The 19,454-nt window shown below is 39.8% G+C and overlaps 1 protein-coding gene across 1 annotated transcript; it reads right to left on the reverse strand.

Moving 5' to 3' along the window:
- Positions 1–1,082: 1,082 nt before the first annotated feature.
- LOC306957121 (tubulin polymerization-promoting protein family member 2-like) lies at positions 1,083–1,962 on the reverse strand (the record flags this gene model as incomplete). The annotated part of the gene is made up of 3 exons (XM_079548498.1): positions 1,083–1,265; positions 1,393–1,546; positions 1,697–1,962. The coding sequence occupies 3 exons, from the start codon at positions 1,960–1,962 to the stop codon at positions 1,083–1,085; spliced, it is 603 nt and encodes a 200-aa protein (XP_079404624.1).
- Positions 1,963–19,454: the final 17,492 nt, after the last annotated feature.

Genomic DNA, 19,454 nt, shown 5'->3' on the forward strand with positions numbered 1-19,454 from the left:
CAGATTCAGCCATGTTTTCACCAGTGCAGCTGAAGGTCAGTGAGATGAATAGAGTCACACCAGGAACCAATAACAGTGTGTCAGGAACAATAATCATAGCTCTGAAGTATTGAATATTGTTACAATTACCTGCTGACTGCATTAAAATAAGGAATGTTATGCCACTGGAAGCAGAGCAGGGTGAGAATGTCCTGCCTTTGTTTCATCAGCTGTATTAGCTTTTCCTTTGTGGACAATGCCCTGATACCAGTTAATTTACATGTACTTCGCTTAAACTGTTGTAGAGGACATGATGTACTAAGCCAACATAACTGAGGGCAGAAATTCATGTATTTTATCGGAGTTATAAAAAGTAAGAGGAAGAGTTGGCATAAGGCCTTAATTTTTTCCTTGTATTTCAGTGCTCTTCTATCCATTTTACTGCATGCACTTCCACTATTGCCACATAGGAAAAAAAAAAAAAAAAAGCAGTCTTGAATCTGAGTTTCACAGAACTTATTGCCTATTTAAAGTTTCAGTGATCAGTTCTTGTTCTGCGAGAAAAAAAAAGTAACTTATAAACACTTAGGGAAAACACCTTGGCTTTCCATTGGATGCCACTTCTACCCTCTTCCTGGTCTCCCATCCCCTAGTACCTTGAGGAGAGCATGAGCACAGAGCAGGAGATGACAATCAGTCATAAGTCTTTTCACTTTATTCACTTTCCTGTTGATACAGACCCTTTCCAGCTGCCAGCAGCTTGAAGCAGGGGAAATAGCAATGAATGACCATGCCAAGTGCAGTGAATGGGTGAGGAGGTTTACCCCCAGGGAACAGGAGTGGCAAAAAGTAATGACTAGCATTACTGGGACTCCTACCCTCCCCAGGGGATGGCCTATCTCTCATCCTATGCACTGTAAGAGTGCTTTTAAGGCTATGGTCAGGCACTGCTGGTCATGCTGTATGCACCCCAGCCATTCCCATCCTATCATATTGCAGATTGGCAGTACACACAGGAGGTCAGTTTCATGAGATTTTATTTGCCTCTTCTGCCATGTATTCCTAGAGGAAGAAGATCCTTGCTTCCCAAAGTAGCTTCAGTCCTAGTGTGTCTTATCATAAGTGCCAGCTCCCTTGTAGGCACCAACATAACCACTGTTGTCTGTCAAGTCTTCACGGCCAGCAAGTCCTTTCCCCTTGCCACTCTCATCAAAGCGCTCTTTGTGACTGCCAGTGTATTTGCTAGTGTCTGTCAGCCTCTCGACCCCAGCTACTTTTGCGACTCTCTGCATGAAAGGAGACCAGAATTAGCAACAAGCTCAGACAGGCTCACCAGTGTTAGCAAGTATAACCCTTGGGATGCAGGGGCCCATGGCAACTCCAGGTGGACAGTGGACAAAGACTTCTACTCACGGTGGTGCCCACGCTGCTTGGCTCCTTCCCCTCAATGAGGCCATGCACAGCTTGCAGGGCTTCCTCTGGTGATTTGCCCTTGAAACGTTTAACACAGATCTCCTTCATGGCCTGCTGGAACTCAGCAAAATTGATGGTGCGGGCACCCTTGGTCCTGTGGCCAGAAAAAAGAAGACGAAGGTTACTAAAAGGAAAGTTACCAGGAGGAAAGCTGTGTGGCAGTAGGAAGGAAAGACATGGAGTGTGCCCCTTGAGTGAGTGCCTGCCTGCTCCTTTGCCTACAGCATCTCACTGCCTCACTTACTTGACTTTGTTGAATACAATGTCAATGTCAGTGCTGGTCACAGCTTTTCCATCCATCACTCCACACTCTTTGCACATCTTGGAGAAGTTTTTCCCTGTCATGTTGTTGCTGCTGGCAGCTCTGTCACCATATATTGCAAATTTACGGAAAGATTCTTCTAGCCCAGACATCTTGCTACTGTGGAGAGAACAAGTTGGCGGGGAAGGAGCTGCTAGACTGACCTGCAGCTGGACTCCTTCAGAACAAGTGAAGTCACCAATGGGCATTGTCCATTGGTTGCCACAGTGCTGCCAAGGCAACCAACTAGGCACCAACACAGAACAGGTAGGATCCAGGTGGGAGAGGGCTTGGTCTGGAACCCAAGTGTCTTGGCAGGGAATTGAACCCTCGCCTGTGTGGCGGGCGAGAATTCTACCACTGAACCACCGATGTACCAAAAATCTGTCACAGAGTTGACTAGATCAATCTATGTCCGTGACAGAGGCAACAGGCCTCTGCCCTCCCCCTCCACCACAGTCCCACAAAAAATGGGAAGGAAGGAAGGGAGGAAAAGAACAGCAGTAGCAATTTATGGAGGAAAACTTATTTTACTATAATATCGGAATAAAAGATAACATAATATATACAATTTAATTGAAATTGGGATTAATAAATCAGACAAGATGAGAGAGAGAGAGTTCCCGGGACCGATTCAAACCTGAAAAGCTTGCAACGGCTAGGAAAGCACCTCCAGCACCCACTGCAAGGCAGCAAAAGAGCACCCCCCCCACCCGGAAGGGCCAGATCCCGTGACTGCTGTAATGTACAGGGATAGGTACCTCGAATTGGGGCAGTGACACTTTAATGCCCTGTACACTACATGATGTTTTGATGTGGAATACTGAAACCATAAAAAACAAAAACAAAAAAACATAGAACCATGACAGCAAGGGGTGCAAAAGAGGGGTGAAAGTAAGGCTTTGGGCCGTGATGGTCTTCTTGCTCTCAATGCCCGAGACCTGTCAGTCATTTTGATCTCCATCAATGGGACTTCGCCTTCACTAAATCAGATGCGCTCCAGCACACACTGGCTGGATATTCTGGCCAGATTACAACTCATTTCCCATCCCACGGACTCCTGCAAACCCTGCATTCATTCCCTCTGATCCCCACTTCTAAGTTAGCACCTACCCCCCTGCCTTCAGCCTAAACAGTTTTTACAGACGGCTCAGGTTGCACGGGCTATGCAGTATCGGTATGGCAGGGGGAGAATGGGTGCTGGGAGGAGGATGTTTTCATTACAGAGGGATCAGCTCAGATTGTAGAGTTAACCACGGTCATGTGGGTTTTTGAACGTTTTTTGCAACCCATTAATATTGTTACTGACTCTGCTTATGTTGCAGGTATAGTGATGCATATAGAAGGGGCTTACCTGAAGGAAGTCTCTAACCCCTGCTTGTTCGCACTATTACTGCATTTGCAAGAAGCAATTGGCAAACATACACGCCTTTATTTCATTCAGCACGTCCGATCCCAGTCTTCATGTTGGTTGATGCTCGGCTGAACATGAGCCAACAGTGTGCCCAGGTGGCCAACAGGGCCAACGGCATCCTGGCCTGCATTAGAAATAGTGTGACCAGCAGGAGCAGGGAGTACTCAGTATTCCTTCTACTCAGCTCTGGTAAAGCCACACCTCGAGTATTGTGTTCAGTTTTGGGCTCCTCACTACAAAAAAGACATTGAAGCCCTGGAGCAGGTCCAGAGAAGGGCAACAAAACTGGTGAGGGGTCTGGAGCACAAGTCTTCTGAGGAGCAGCTGAGGGAGCTGGGATTGTTCAGTCTGGAGAAGAGGAGTCTCAGGGGAGACCTCATTGCACTCTACAACTTCCTGAAGGGAGGTTGTGATGAAGAAGGATTTGGCCTCTGCTCCCAGGCAACGAACAGGACCCGAGGAAATGACCATAAGCTGTGCGAGGGGAGATTTTGATTAGACATAAGGAAAAGCTTTTTCTCTCAGAGTGGCCAGGCACTGGAATGGCCTGCCAAGGGACATGGTAAAGTCGCTGTCCCTGGCAGTGTTCAGCAGGTGTCTAGATGAGGTGCTACAAGATATGGTTAGTAATGGTGATAGGAGGATAGTTGATGATCTTGTATGTCCATTCCAACCTTGTGATTCTATGATTCTTTGATACTAAGAAATTCTAATTACTGAATGAGACATTCTAAATCTGTCAAAACGAGCTGCTTGTATTACATCTAGACCCTGAAAACCTCAAAAGATGGAGGATGAAGGTAGATCAGAATTTGCATGCAGAGATGTACCCATTCTACAAGCCCTCTGTGCATGATTTGAGATCATGTGTTTCTGCAGTAAAATTGTCTCTTTCCTAATCACTGAATGGATGAAGAACGAAGTTTTCCTTAAAACAAGAGTCTGCTGTGAAAGTGTAATGCATAGTTCAAGTTTGAAAGGCAATGATTTTAGCTGTCTTGCTGAACAAATACAATGTCTGATGCAGATGTGTGGAGAAAAAGAAAGAACAGAGGAATGTGTTGATGCCTAGGCTTGAAAGAGAAGTTATACAGAACAGTCAAAAGAACAAGAACTCTGCACTGAAAAAAACCGAAACCACTTTTCAGAAATTAAATAGAACTGAAGAGACCAAACTTGCTGCTTTCTGTGTATAGATAGTTTATGGGGTTTCTTTTCAGTATCTTGACCTTTTGTGCATTTTACTAATTTGTCAGGCACATACACAGACAACAAGAAAACCTCTTTTGGATACATAAATAAAACTTTTGTTCAAGGCAGTAAAATAGAACAAGTCCAATAAACACTAACTGTAGTTTTATAAATAATCTTGTACTGAGAATTTTCAGCCTGGGTAAATCCCATGCAGTCTCTCTTTCTAATCTCTCTAAGCGGAAAACCTGTGTCATTTTGTAGTGAAGTGACTGCCTATTTGCCTCAATCTATCTCATGTGAGCCAGAGGGCCTGGTTCTTTACTTGAGAGCTAACATCAAAAACTCTTTTTCTCCATTCTTCTAGGGCCTCTGGTGATCTGAAGACATAGTTTTCTTGATTTCCAGGCCTATGGAAGTCTATCATATTTTTTTCCAATTCTCATTTCTTCCACTTTTGCTTCACAGTGCTGCTCCTAGAAAATGGAAAAACCTGCTGTGATCAGTGAGTCTTCTAAAACAAGCAAACTTCTAACATACCACAAGACATTGTTTTAGGCTTACAGAAATTGAGAAGCAGGAGAGAGGGAACACTCATTTTCTAGATTTACAGCTAGTAAAATGACTAATATTTAACTTTAAGAAATAGTGGTATTTTCCAGACTGCTTAGGAAAAGCTGAGAGTCTACAGTTCTCAAGCAGTGCAAGACAATAGAGACAGACGCTTGAGGCAGCATGTATGACTGCAGTACATTTTATCTTTCCAAGGGAGGGAAATCCACTGCCTGCAAAGCAAGCATCACTGGCCTTGTCAGAAGCAGCAATCCAGGGCACAGAGAGATGCTGCCATCATTTCACTGATGCCAGTACCCAGTTTTTGCTTCTTTGAATGTGTTGCAGTTTCACAGCTCACTTTGGCAGTACTTGATCCATAAAACCAGAAAGAAGGACAAGGGAGCAGAACCAGTTTTCAGTTAAGTCTGAAATTCACAGAATAAAAGGAAAAGTCTTTTCTGGCTAAGAACATTCTGCTTTCAGAAGCAGCAGTCTTGCATGATTTCACTGCTTGAGCCATGTGGTATCATTCTGAGCAATTGAGATGATCTGTGGCATGATTATTACCCTGGGAAAAAAGAAAAAAAAGTATGCAGTGGTTAACAACTGTTACTGGCTGAATATTCTGCAGATGCGCCATCCTGCTCCCATCCGGGTTGTGAGGGCCACAGTGTGTTTGGCAGTTTTGGAAAGGCCAGCAGCAGCTTCCACTCTGGGATTTTGCTCTCCCACATTTTGATGCACAGTCCCAGCTTCCTTTTTGCTTCTTTTCATGTACCAGACTTTCAGCAGGTATAAATCAGTCTCCCCTGACACTTGTCAGTCACCACCAGCTGAGGGTTTGGCTATAGGTGCTTATTTTCCTGAAGACATAGCAACTGTCCCAAAATCTGTCAGGAACCTTGAGCTGTGCTCTTTCCCTGATCCCTCCTGGCAACAGACCTAGGTACAAGGATCCAGCTTAGAAAATATGAAACCATTGTTAAAGGCCTAACTTCAGAAAGGAGGACAGAACTCTCTAGCACTTTCCCTTTCTCACACTGTCTCCTTGAAAGGATGATGCCTGCTGGACATGAGCCACAGCCCTGCTGGTTGTTTCCACCAGGCCAGTGAAGTGAAACAGGCCCATAGCTGTAAGGCCAGGTTCAATGCATGGCATTTTATGCAACTATTTTTCTGGTGGGATCAAATGGCCTGGTATCTGGATATCTGCTGGAAGCAAGATACTTTGTGGGAGTCTACACAGCTCAGCTGGTGGCTGAAGCCACAACCTGGAACTGCTTCTCAGGACAGAAAAAAAAATAATAAATTCAGCTTGCTTCACACAGATATCAATCATACCCTCAGTAACCATGTTAGGTGCATCTTGAGTAAAAATTAAGAACTGGCAGCATACCCCCATGTGCCTCTCTGCTTCCCCAAATTCTATTTTTGAAAGTAAAGTCAGAGTAAACTCATGGTTCTGGCAGGATCTTGCCCCTGGCAGTTCTGGTGCCAAGTCTCCCTAGTGTTTGTGCTAGCAGAAAAATACACTCTCTTGCACACATGTTGACACTCAGTCTCTGTGAGTGCAGCTGCTCAACTGCCAACTTCAAGCCCTTGTTCCTTACTGATGCCAAGATATAAATATAAGCCTTCTTGGCCCTAAGGTCTCCATTCCATTTTAACCCTGATGTTCTTTCCTGTAGATAATTCTTAGAGTCAATTTTGTGATATGAAATCCAGCATGTAGAGCCATCTGTTGCCTTTGTCCCATGTGCCCATGCAGTTAGACTAGTACCTGTTAGCTTCAAGGTGCTCCAGGCACAACCAGGGGGCTGTAAGTTAGTAGAAGGTGTTTTAGACAGAGCCCCTCTACCTGTGCAGAGTGAAAAACACTCTCTAATTGCCCTTCTGCTTGCAGCAAAAGTAGTTGTCATTTGTGCCTGCAGTATGATTTTTTACATTCAGAAGTAATGCTGTTTGAGACTGTATGAAGGTAGCACAGAGTCAATATTTTTCTACCCTCCTTAGGACTTCTTGCTGTATCTATGGCAAATATTCTGAACAAAATCAGGGGATTTACCTGTGTCATAGTGCTGGCAGCACCCAGTCCTGGCCTGGATTGTTGCTTATTCAAGGGCATAGTTCTACGTATGCATGACCATAGACATAAAAAAGAGAATAACCCTCAAGTTTTACTCTGAAGGACCTTTAAAATTCTTCAGGAAAAAACATTTTAAAGTCTCTGTATACAACAATTTTGGAGAATGAACCTTACCTTTTTCAACATGACAGGGGACCTCAGTAATCCTTTCAGCATTAAGATTCAGCAGAATCTTCACATAAGCTATGGGGTTGAGCGAAATGCATATTTACATATCGTAAATAAAAGAAAAGTGCTCTTCCATCTTTTCCTTTGTTTATCTGCAGAGAGAGGATTGGCACAGTCTGCAAATTAGCCATATACTTAGCAATGGAGAAGACTACCCAAAGAACCCTTTGATTAATACACTCTCTGTGATCCAGCCATATACTTAGTGGCTCAGTAAATGGCTACGAAGAAGACTCTCTGAGAGGTGCCTGAGGACCTTCACCTCAAGTGTACCACATCTTTCTTTGGTGGGACAGTGGCCTGGGATGAGTTTGTTCTTTGCCAAAATCCAATCCTAAATTGCATTCTTTCTCCAATCTACATTTTACTGGAGTGTGGTTTAACAAAGTCATGTGCTATTTCAGATATTTAACAACCAAAATCAGTCAGAAATAGACAGAAAAATCAAAACCATCTTGCTACACTCAACAACTACGTACAAGTTCTTCATAATATGCAGTCAAGAAAATGGGAGAGCGCAGGCAGAAATTGTGAAGAACTATAAATCACAGGGAAGGGGCATGGGAAGAAGTCTGAAAGAGACTTCAAGAGGCCAGCTGTTTTTCTACTTAGGGCAAAATCACTATCTATGTCATTTCCTACAAATGTTTTTTCTGGTCTTAGGCAAGATAAGGCAAATGTCAAACAGTAGTAATGAAGACCCCAAAGCCTTATCATGCAATCTGTCCCTGCACTACACTGTTTTTAATGCCTTGTGTGAATTTTCTTCCTATACTTCGAAAAAGTGTACAATAAAGTGAGTAGGATTCAAATTAGAGAAATTTTGTAGAAGGCTGCAGTGAGGTCTCCCCAGCCTTCCCACCTGGGGGCGGGTGTTGAAACTTGATGATTACTGTGGTCCTTTTCAACCCAGGCCATTCTATGATTCTATGATTCTATGAACAAGATCACAAGCACTTGCTAATAAGGCAGCCAGAACAGGCAGATTTTTAGAAACTGAATGAAAAACTAACTATGCTCTAATATTAGATTAATTAAGCATAGAAAAGGAGTGTATTAAAGATGGCACTTCTGTAATTTAAGAGGGACAATTATTACGAGTAAATACCAGGTGACATAAACTAAGTTTTGCTATACGAATGGGTATGCTAGCATTGTAGTCAGAATTTTTTTTTAAGTTAAATACTTATTTTATAAGTAATAATAATAATATCTATAAGAAGGTTATGTGTTTGTCATTTATTGATGTTCTACTCTTAAGATTTAAACTATGACAGCAGGTAAGCCTGCAAGCTGATACCATTATAGGAGAAAAAAAATGTCATACCCAAAAATAAACTGCTTACAAATGAAAATCAGTCAGGTAAACTGTTTGAAGTCTTTTCTTAAAAGATAAATAACCTTTTCTTCAGATACATGCAAGGAGAGAGCAGACAGAAATATTCATGTTGGCAAGGCAATAATGAGCAGAATTTCAGCATCTGTGGATTTTTCTGAGAAAGGGCATGGAGAAACCCCAAGCAGAGAGTGCATGCACAAACAAACCTGTAAATTTCACATCTTTTAGATCCAAATTCTGTCTGTCACAAACATTTAGGCTGAGGTTGCAAGGCAGCTTGACACTCTGTTTGCCAAAGCCTTGTAGGAGAAATCATCTCACACCACCTAACTCCACTAACAGAGGGAAAGCTTGATGCAATGCGCCATAAAGATCTTATCTGTAGAAACACAGAAGCACATGTATAAATTTACATTCATGATCAGATCATTTATAGTACAAGGTCTGTTCTTTTGTGCAATCCTCCAAGTATTTTGCAAGAACTGATGTTTCATCTTTTGATATAATAAATGAACATTTTTATCATCTGCACAGCATAAGTTTTTTTCCTGGGCTGAAGGGAGAAAAAAACGGAGATCTAGGCCATTTTTCGGAAGACTATGTTCCTTTGTTCACCTTCTCCATGACATGCTATTACTTTCCCCCAAAACAGAGTGAACATCCAGCACCCCACAGTCCTGAGAGACTTTCCTGAGCAATGTGCTCCACTTTATTGTTCTTCAGCCTCTCTGTGTAGCTGAAGTAGAGTGTAACTTCAGGTTTATTACTCGTCTCCTATCTCTGTGTGATACAGGCACTCCTAGCCAGTGTTGACAGGTACTGCCAGCTTAGAAATGATTTCTTTCTCATTCCCTGCATAATATGTTTGTGATGGCAAAAACTCTAGATATAGGTTCCATCTGGCAAAAGTTTGTAACTGCCAACATAGCTAAAAGGAATTACTTTATAAATGCAAAAATAAAAATAAAAATCCAATGTTATATTAATACTGGTCCTCTGAAAAAGTGTACTAACACGTCCTCTCCAACATGGGCAAGATCTTATCTTCATTTTCCCTTTCTGGCCCCTATTTGTTCAATTGAGGCATCCAAGTTCACATATGACCTCAGAGGAGCATGAAGAGTCTCAGACCTTCCACTCACTACTCCACTATATGCCTCAGAGACTGGGGCAGCATGTACCCAAAAGGTTCTGCTCCTCAGCACTGTGCCATCTGAATCCATACTAGACTTGGTAGGTCAGCAGAGCAATATTCCAAATCCGCAGTGGGACCTCCCAGCATTTACAAATCCTTGGAAACCTCTGTCAGCCTCTCAGATGCTCTTAGCAGAAGGCCGATGTATCTATCGTGGTAATTTGCAAGGTTTAAACCTTGCAAATAAATAAGGAAGAAGCTACAATGTAAAACCCACGTATCTAGTTCAGGAGGGCTTCCGTGCTACATTTAGCCAGTCCTTCCTATATCAGCCTGATCTCTGGGACAAATATAGCACTGAGCTCTAACAAACACAAAACCTTTCTTTACATTGCTCTTTTCATTGACAGTTTTGCATGTCTGCGCATGTGTGCTCAAGGATTATCTGCAACCCCCAGATCCAACAACTGATTCAACCAGGACATCAGCTTAGATCTGTCTGTCTGCCTTACCAATTCAATCCCATCTATCGTCAGCTCAGCACCTGGGTGAAAAGATTGTTTTTTAAGTACCAGATCTTCCCTGAAGTACCAGCTACACATTCCACCTCCCTTTGGGCTTATGTCCATGCAGCAACCTTATCCAACCCTCTGACATACTCTTGCTCCACTGCTCTCCTGCTCCCTTTCCTCAGAATAGCTGCTCAGAGCCCCCGGGCATGGGTAATCCTTTGGAGGTTCAGCAAAGTGCTGGTGCTGAGCATGGACCATACCTCCACAGCTGGAGCAACCACATTTGCTCCATTGTGTATCATCTGATAATTCAGGGAACTAAGACAGAGAAATATGAATAAATAAATACATAAATAAAGATACCAATATCTCTATGCCATTGCTATCTCTTTCTCTATCTCCTTCTGTTTTTCTCACTCTCTTTTCATATATATGTATTCCAAAAGTGGCATAAGGAGGAACCTGGCTAGAGAGGCAGGATGGGAACAGTCAGGGGAAAACAGAACCTGAAGAGAGGAGGGAATTTCTATCCTAACTATTTTTCTGTCTTTGTATCTCTTTATTTCTAAAGATAAAAACTGTGGAAGGAATAGTAATAGACTATCCTGCTTCGTTGTGTGCCAGTGTATGAACTTTATAATTAATATGTGTAGTACATATGTAAAAACAAAGTAGAGGTATATGCACATAATCTCATGAGACCCAAATCACCAGCATGTTCTCAATTTATGTATTTTCTTCTGTATATCAGCACAGCTGAATTATGTTGTGGACTGAATGTTTTCAGTGGAGGAAATTTTAATCCTTTTAATCTGTTAGGGAGCATAGTGAGAAAGCTTTGACTACAAATTCCTCTCATCTCAGCTTGTATTATATCTTAACTCACACTAAGCCCAGAAGAAGCTGTATTATCCTGCTATATTTGAAAACTTGAATGTATCATAGGTGGTAATGTGTTCTTCTGTCAGAAAACAGCTTGTAAAAGCCCAGTTCTTGCTCTTCATAATGGGCACCCTTCATCTGTTTTCAGTAGTTTTAAAACTGTCCCTCAGCTTACCTGAAATACTAATGAAGCTCAGTGCAACAGACAGCATTAAATTTGCATGAAGCGTAATATGAACTATGTTTACAGATAGAATACCAGACTCACAGTGAAAAGACAAAGAAAATGCTAGAAAAGCAGGGATGCTGACAGCCTTCAAAGAGGGGAGTACAGGCAGAACTGGATGTTCCACAATTACAAGTGTAGCCAAGGGAGTAAATGCAAATGCTACACAGTCAAACATGTACAAATTAATATTTAATTTATTCCACTAGCGATACTGATTAGCAATGCCTGTAAGAACAAAATGTTTTGAAGTACACTCTTACTCAAGCAGTAGAATATCATTCTGCATTCACTGCTCAATTAGTTGTTACCCATCCAATTTGCTCAGTAGTTCAGCTTGGACTCCAGTGGCCAAGGACTAACAGTTGCTGCTCCTGAGGCTCAGAGTGAACTACAGACCACCAATCACCAAACTGTTGTAACAAGTAATTTATGTTAATTCTAGGTACAGAAGTTCAGACCAGAAAAGCTAAGAAACAGGCCCCACTGAAATTTGTCTCTCACAAAGACAGAAATGGAAGAAAAAGAAGACACTTTTTGAAATTTCTGTCTTTTTAATGAAAATGCAGAAAAGTGCTTTCAAATTCCATGCTGGGAGGGCATTTGATGAAGAAGGAGCTGGATGTGATTTTGCCCGCTCAGCTACCAGTATAACTGCTGTCATCAGCAGCACAGCATAATGCCTGTTTCTTGCACATACATGAGCATCAGTAACACTACAGAAATATGCAGTGCATGTGGAGACACTCACACACCCAGGTCTGATTATCTGTGCTGCTTAAATACATGCACATATTCATAAAATCCCCATTTTTTCACAGTACTGTATTCAAATTAAACATTTATCTCCCTTAAAAAGTAATTAAATTTTACTGTCTACTAATTTGCAAATCTGAACAATAAAAGTAGAAAAATAATTAGCATGGTAAGAAATCAGTTATTTTTTCTGATAAGATCATAAATCCTTTTAATTAAAATCACAAGATTTTAATTGCTAAAGGGAATATTTAGTTTATAATAGATAACGTTTCTGAGTTTAAATTTAAGATCCAATCTAATGCTGTTATAATTGAGCAATGGCCTCCAGGGGGCAACAGTATCCAGCAAACAAAATAACGTGCGTCTTAATTCTACTGTAGGATTTTCAGGCATGAAAACTATCTTCTTCAGATACAGGAAAGGTAGGTTAACCCATATGAACTCTGACAAGTCTCCTGTGAGCACTCACAGAGGGAAACACTTGTAACCCATTTCAAAAACACAGTTACTTAAAGTTATTAATCAAGATGCAAGACTATACATTCAGGAATTGTACCTGTGAAAACTAGAATATCATCTGTAACCAAACATCTAAAAATCTGTGATTTGCTTCCTAAGCTTTCAGAAATACCTTTGAACTATTACTGAATTGTCTTACGTCCTGTTTTCCCCAAAAGAAATCTAATGATGTGAAAACTACTTATGAAGTTTAGTGGCCTGCCAGTGGTAAGGCTGCCACTATTTCTATCATGTTCCTAGGCTCTGCTGGTAGTAATGTTGAGTGTATATACCCAGCAGGGAGGGGCACACAGAATACTTATATATACCTACTCACATGTCCAGGCATACATTTAGGCATGCTCAGACTCCACACTACCACAAACAACAACAGCCTCATCCAGCTCCCCTGGTCAGGATGGTCAGGATGAAGGTCCATAACAGGGAAAAACAAATAAAGGCACAGTATAGATCCCTTTAGTAGCTAGTTCCTGAGGCAGCCCAGTGGGGATTGGGCAGATTCTTGTTTCTTTCACCAGGCTATTGTCTGTCCCGCAAATGTTGGACTCTGTTAGACTCACACAGTTAATTACAGAGCCTAACAGTGAACATATTCATGATGGATCAACCTGAGCAATTCTATGATTCTATCATTCTATGGATGGTGAGAAGCACACTTCTCAATGCCAGGTCACCAGCATTCATCAAGTAGAAAAAATCTTATAAAGAAGTCATACAAGTGACTTAGGTACCTTTGAAAATGCCATTTCCTGGAGATATTGATCATAAGGCATCACTATCAGATGGCTACTTAATGGTCTTTGTAAAATATTTTCAGCTCCACTTTAAGTAATCACTGTAATGGAAATCTGCTTTTAGTACCACAGGGAAAAAAAAAAAAAAAAAAAAAAAAAAAACCTAGGTTCTATATATTTACTGTGCAATTATGTTTAACAACCTAGTCAAGATCATGATACCTAACTTCATGAGAAAGGGCTGACCGTGAGAGTCTAGTGTAAAATTACAAGGACATTCAGAGGACTGAAGGAAATGTTAACAGGAAAGGAAAAATGCAAAGAAAGAAGAATATAGTCACATCACCAGGAGCACTTTATTAAAAATGAAAGGAAAGGAGAATTAAAGCGGGAAACCAAAGACAGAAGAGAATCATAGCAATAAATAATTTGACATTCAAGGAGATAGAGCTCCTTTCTTCCTTCTGGACATCATTCTGAAAGTTCTGGACTGGGGCTGGTGGTAGGAGAAGGGTCAGTTTAGCATAGAATTGTGTTCAGATACTGTCTTTTGATTTTCCAAGATGCACAGCTGACACTGAGATCTGACAGGCTCACTCACTACTTAAGTGTAACACTGACCACTTTGCAATCTCTTGTTTTTATTTCACTTTTCATTATCTACATAGCAGTCAGAATATAACCTTAAATTAAAGATTGTCATGTTCAACTTGGTAGATTTTACCAGGATTTGAGTTCCTGGTGGGATATTTGTGATGATCATAAAGAAGGAATTGTATTTTGAAATGTTTTGGTTTCCATTCATCATGTTGCTTTTGTAGTTCACCATGTCCAGGCTTGGTTAAGCACTAATCTATCATTCACTGAACACACAATTCAGATAGCATAAAGCACAATGAAAGTTGTGTTCCTCTGACTGCAGAAGATTTTAGTATACAAAAATTTCTCTCTGAAGAATGCCAAGTCTTTTCACTCTACAGTCAAAGGGAGGTCCAGTCATCCTTAAAAATAAAAAAAAGTTAAGACCATCTTCCTACATGCAAACTAGCATTATAGAAGCTTTTACAAATGCCTGTAACTGAAATAATTCAACAGAAGCTAAATCAGACATCAATTAGCATGACATAGTAAAGCAGTGCTCAAAAGTAAACATTTTATGCATTCTTTAATTCATGCTATTAGTTAAAAGTTGATATTTAAAATTGTTGGAGGGAGAAGGAAAACTGTGTTGTATAAATAACAAATAAATTGTGTAATATATATAAATATATATATTATATATGTATAAACAATATGTATAAGTAATAATTAAAAATTATTTTAAAATTTGATGTAATAAAAACCATCTAAGTTTGGATTTTGTAAATAATGAAAGACTCAAAAAATATACATAAATAAACATACTTATTTTTTACTTATAAATATAATACATAATATTATATGTATAATTATATGTATACTATAATAATATACATATTTTACTTCTATAATTATATATTTAAAAATATAAATAAATGTATAATTGCATGAGAGAACGAAATCACAATATCAACATGCTTCTGTGTTACTTAATTCAATAAAAACTAAAGAAATCCCATGTTATTCCAAGACACAAAACAGAGTCCACTTTGTTTTGATAGATATTTTGTTTCTTGCTGCTCTGCTAAGTCATGCCAGTTGATTTTTCTTTGAGTTCATTTACTTTTCTACTGGTTATTTTTCCTTTAAGAAGTTCTGAAGAGCGTACTGAACAAGATTTCACAGTGCAGAAATGAAAAAGAAAACTTACTTGGGTATCGGCTATTAAAAAACTGGCTTGTGTCATTCCTGACCTTTGGTAGCCAACAATTAAAATATATTAAGATAGTTCTTCAAAAAAGTAGCTAAGAAAGTCAACGTTGTTGAAAATCTAGAAAACGATTGAAAACTAAACCTTGATCTCAGCTGCTACCATGCTGAGTAGAAATATAAAGAAACATTGGTATATAATAGAGAACTTCAGTTTCAGCCCGAAGTTGTATGCATTAAGGATGAATGTATACAGGATCATTTACAGATGCAAGGCAATTCTCTTATTTAGCAACTGAAGAGAAGAAGCTGAGAACATCTTTTTCCACAAATAACTTATTGGGAATGCTGTTTTGCCTACTGGGGCATGTCTGCACACATCACACATCAGTTGCCTTGACTGCATGAACTCAACCTTGCATCGAAGTGGACCACTGTTGCAGGTTTTCCACCTGATGCTCACCAAACCAATTAACTGTGCAGCTTGTTTAAATGATTCTTCACTAAGGCTACTAAAATGGAAACTCTACTGGAAATTCAGGCACTGTACAAAGCTTCTCTTCAGGAAAGATCCCTACTCATGTTTATTAGATGTACATGATCCCAATGTTCTTATTTCCTTATTAGCTCCTTGTTTAGTAAACTAGTATTTTTGCTAGTGGAAAAATAGTCGTCTGATAATTACCATATGGAAATTATTAGTTTGGTTTTATGGTTGTGCCTTTTTTTTTTTTTTTTTTTTTTTTTTTTTTTTTTTTTAATAAAATCTGGAGGCATCTAAATCTTTTCTTAGCAACCCCTTCCAATTGGCCATTTCCTTCTATTCAGCTCCCCACAGAGTGTTTCTAAAGCTATAGTCAGGTTGGATGTTTCAGAGAAGCTGAAACTTTTCCTCTTCTCGTATCAATGGTGAGACTGGGCCCAGATACCACAAACTACTTACTAGAAGTGTTTTCCAATATATTAAATTCTGTCCATGAGACTATAAAATACTTTCAAATTGAGATAATAAGTGAATTATTGGCAAGAATACTGATAACTGTATTTATTGTTCTTGGAAAGGACAAAAGAGGATAAGGACAGCTGTTCCCTCATTGTTCTGTGTGGAAGGTTAATTTTGTCTAAACTGAAGCTTAGTCATTTATCTGACTCCACAAAGGTACTTCTGACTCTCTGCATCTGCTTCAAATACCTTCTCTTACTTTTCCATACCTGTGGCGAGCTCAGTTATTCCACCACCCCATAATGTTCTCTGAATGCACCTGCATATTTGTAAATATACCAAATCAATAGCATGTATTTTACCTGTTGTGAGATGAAATATGCATCACCCTTTTTGGTTGCCACAAGTTCACAAAAATACACATCACCCTTACAAAAAGTGAAAGTCCTTCCAAAAAGATCAGGACCACAGTACTGATTCTTGTTTCTGTACCTTCCAGTTCTATCCTTCCTCATGTAAAGAAGAGTATCAATCTGCTTTATAGTTGAGATGTTTTTTTTCTTTTTCATAGCATGTTCAGTGGTAAGCCTGAGTCTTTTAAGTTAATTTATAGCAAAATAGTAAAGCAGAACTGAAAAGAGTGCTCTACAATAGAAAATCTGTGCCAGCAGAAGTCCATTCACCCATTAACTGCTGTGGAAAGGCTCTGAGAGATACAATGGGCTGCTGAAAAAAAGGAATGGATCTCCTGTTCATTTGCTTCTTAAGAGTCCCAGCAATGAACAGTGCACCCTTTTTGTTCCCTGGCACTCCTCCCACTTTAATGGGTGCTATTAAACTGATTAGTGTCATTGAACTGATTAGTTTATCTGAATATGAAAATATTTCAAGAAAATATCAAAATTCTGCACATAACCTTCAGCACATTTTGGGACTTAAATTTTTGTTATTAGCTCCAATGAGGGAATTGCCAAGATCCTGCAATGAACAGTCTCTTTGGCTACAACAAGATCCTGCTACTTCTGCTGTTTCACTAGTATGAAATAGACTTCATACCAATCAGGAAAGGCAACTGGAATGTCTCAGGAGAGGCACAGGAAAAATATCCTTCATGCTCTTCTTGTCACTATCTTAGACATAATCTCTGGCTTCAGCATGGAAATTTGGGTAATGAAATCCAGTATGACAATAAACAGTTTTTCTTGTGTGCTAAATGTTTTTTTTACACCTCCTTTTTTATCAAAAAGTTGAGTGAAGTTCCGTTAAATTTAGATAACCACTGCTTCAACCATCAGCAAATTACAAGATTAGACATATTCTAATATAAATCTTTTTCCTTTAATCAAGCTTGTGTATACAAACTGAAAATCTGAAGATCCATGAAAACCTTTTAACCAACAGAGACGCTGGGGTGAAATAATTTTAGACGACATTTGGCAACACTTATCTTGTTTTGTTTGTTTTAACTGTGCTGTTCATATACTCTCAGTCTTGGCATTCATTGACAAAGCTGGCACTGGGGTCTAAAGTAACAGAAGGAGGTTCAAAATGGATTTGCTAAATGTGAGATCTGTAATTTATGTAACCTGTTAGGAAATTCTGTGACATGTACCAGCTCTGCTGAAGAAAGATCAGTTTATAATCAAACCATCTTATGACACAGTGCAACACAGCCACACACAGTGTGGTATCAACATCAAGCAGCACCAGTCAGTCAGAGGAAATATCGTATGGAAAAGACAGGCAAACTGAATTGATAACCTGGGTTATTTCTACCTCCAAAAGGTATTTAACCTTCATCATAACTCTGGAGATCACCATTGCACTTCAGTGTGGCATTAATTATGTTGATCACTCTTAACAGAATCTGCAGTCTCTTTCATGTTCCTCTCAAAACCACAGAACTTTGTAGTTTGTTTCTCCCTCTCAAGACATTGGCTTTCATATACAGCAGGAGGACACTTGGTGGCACTCATTCAACGCTGTTTTTATTTCCCATACCACAGATTCTATGGGTTAATCCAAACAGGTGAATAATTCTCCTGAATAAGATTATCTCATGAACTTTGTCACTACCAAACAGCTCCTGCAATCATTACTAAGTTTTGGTTTAGTCATTGTTAAAGTCAAGAATGATTTGGTTTGTATAAAAGAAAACTCAAGATTACATTATTGTAATGAGCCAATGACTAACTATGAGCTAAACTGTTTTTGTCTTTCCATTATTTTGTAAAATCTTCGCTTTTCTGCTTGGCTGGGTACCTAGGATTTACTCCCTATTAATGTTCAAATTCTTTGTCCCTGCACATTATTGTCACTGCAACTTGCGTGTTGCAAACAAACCCTTAATGAAGAATCTAGTAACAAAAATACTACAGAGAAAGAGACAACTGTGAAGGAGGTAGAGATTTACACTTTTTCTGTTCTGTACCCAGAACAATTCTAATTCAAACTTCAGTGTGACTGCTATTTGCAATTCAATATTCATACTGCTTTTTGAAAAAGACATGTGGGAAACCTGACATAATTAGGTGAACAAATTCCTGTAACTCCTCTGCAAAATCCTTATTTCCCAGGAATCGCCCCAGTTGCTCACAAATTGTGTCCTAAAAACCTGCCAAGTATCATGGGCTTTTTCCTGACAACTGGCTGCTATTCCCATCAAAGCTGCTGAAAGATCTGACAGTGAATGATCTGTCTGTTACTCTTAACAACAGGACACTATACATTAGCTAAGGGTTATCCACCATCAGATAGACAAATCTTGACTGAAGATGCCTCCTCTGTGGGAGGCAAAGAATGATACCAGATGTCCCTGGAAATCTCCACTTACTGCACTCGAAATAAAATTTCTATGAAATGCAGGTTACAAATAGGTCACCAGCCATTATCAGCCAAAACATCATTGGTGGGAAATGCCTTAAACAAAAGCAGTGCAGCCAAGCAGAAAACCCATCCACTTAAAACGTAGAACCACTTGCATTCCTCTGAAACAGGAACAGACCATTCCAGTTATCTTCAAGAACATGGCAGCAAAGGAGGATTGACCCATAACTGCTACCCTCCAGTCATGGTGCCCTCAGAGACTGATTAGTGTGTGAAGCTCCACTGAATCCAAGTTTATGATATCCATGTTGCTAGGAAACCTCCTTCCCAGAAATTTTGCTTTCATTTGTCTTCCAAGTTTCACGAGCTGCACTTGGATAGCTTTAACTTCTTAGAACGTCTTAGGACAGAGCGCCCATTGCATAACCTTCACATACTTCCATGTACCTTGTTTGTATGCTCAGTAGCATCTAGATACTTGAAATAAGAGCCCTGCTGATAAGGTCCGTACAGTCTTCCAATACGATCTGTGTTAAAATCCAGCATGTTCTTTTCACAAAGAGC

The sequence above is a fragment of the Tetrao urogallus genome, assembly GCF_951394365.1.
Source record: "Tetrao urogallus genome assembly, chromosome: Z".
Taxonomy (NCBI): Eukaryota; Metazoa; Chordata; class Aves; order Galliformes; family Phasianidae; genus Tetrao; species Tetrao urogallus.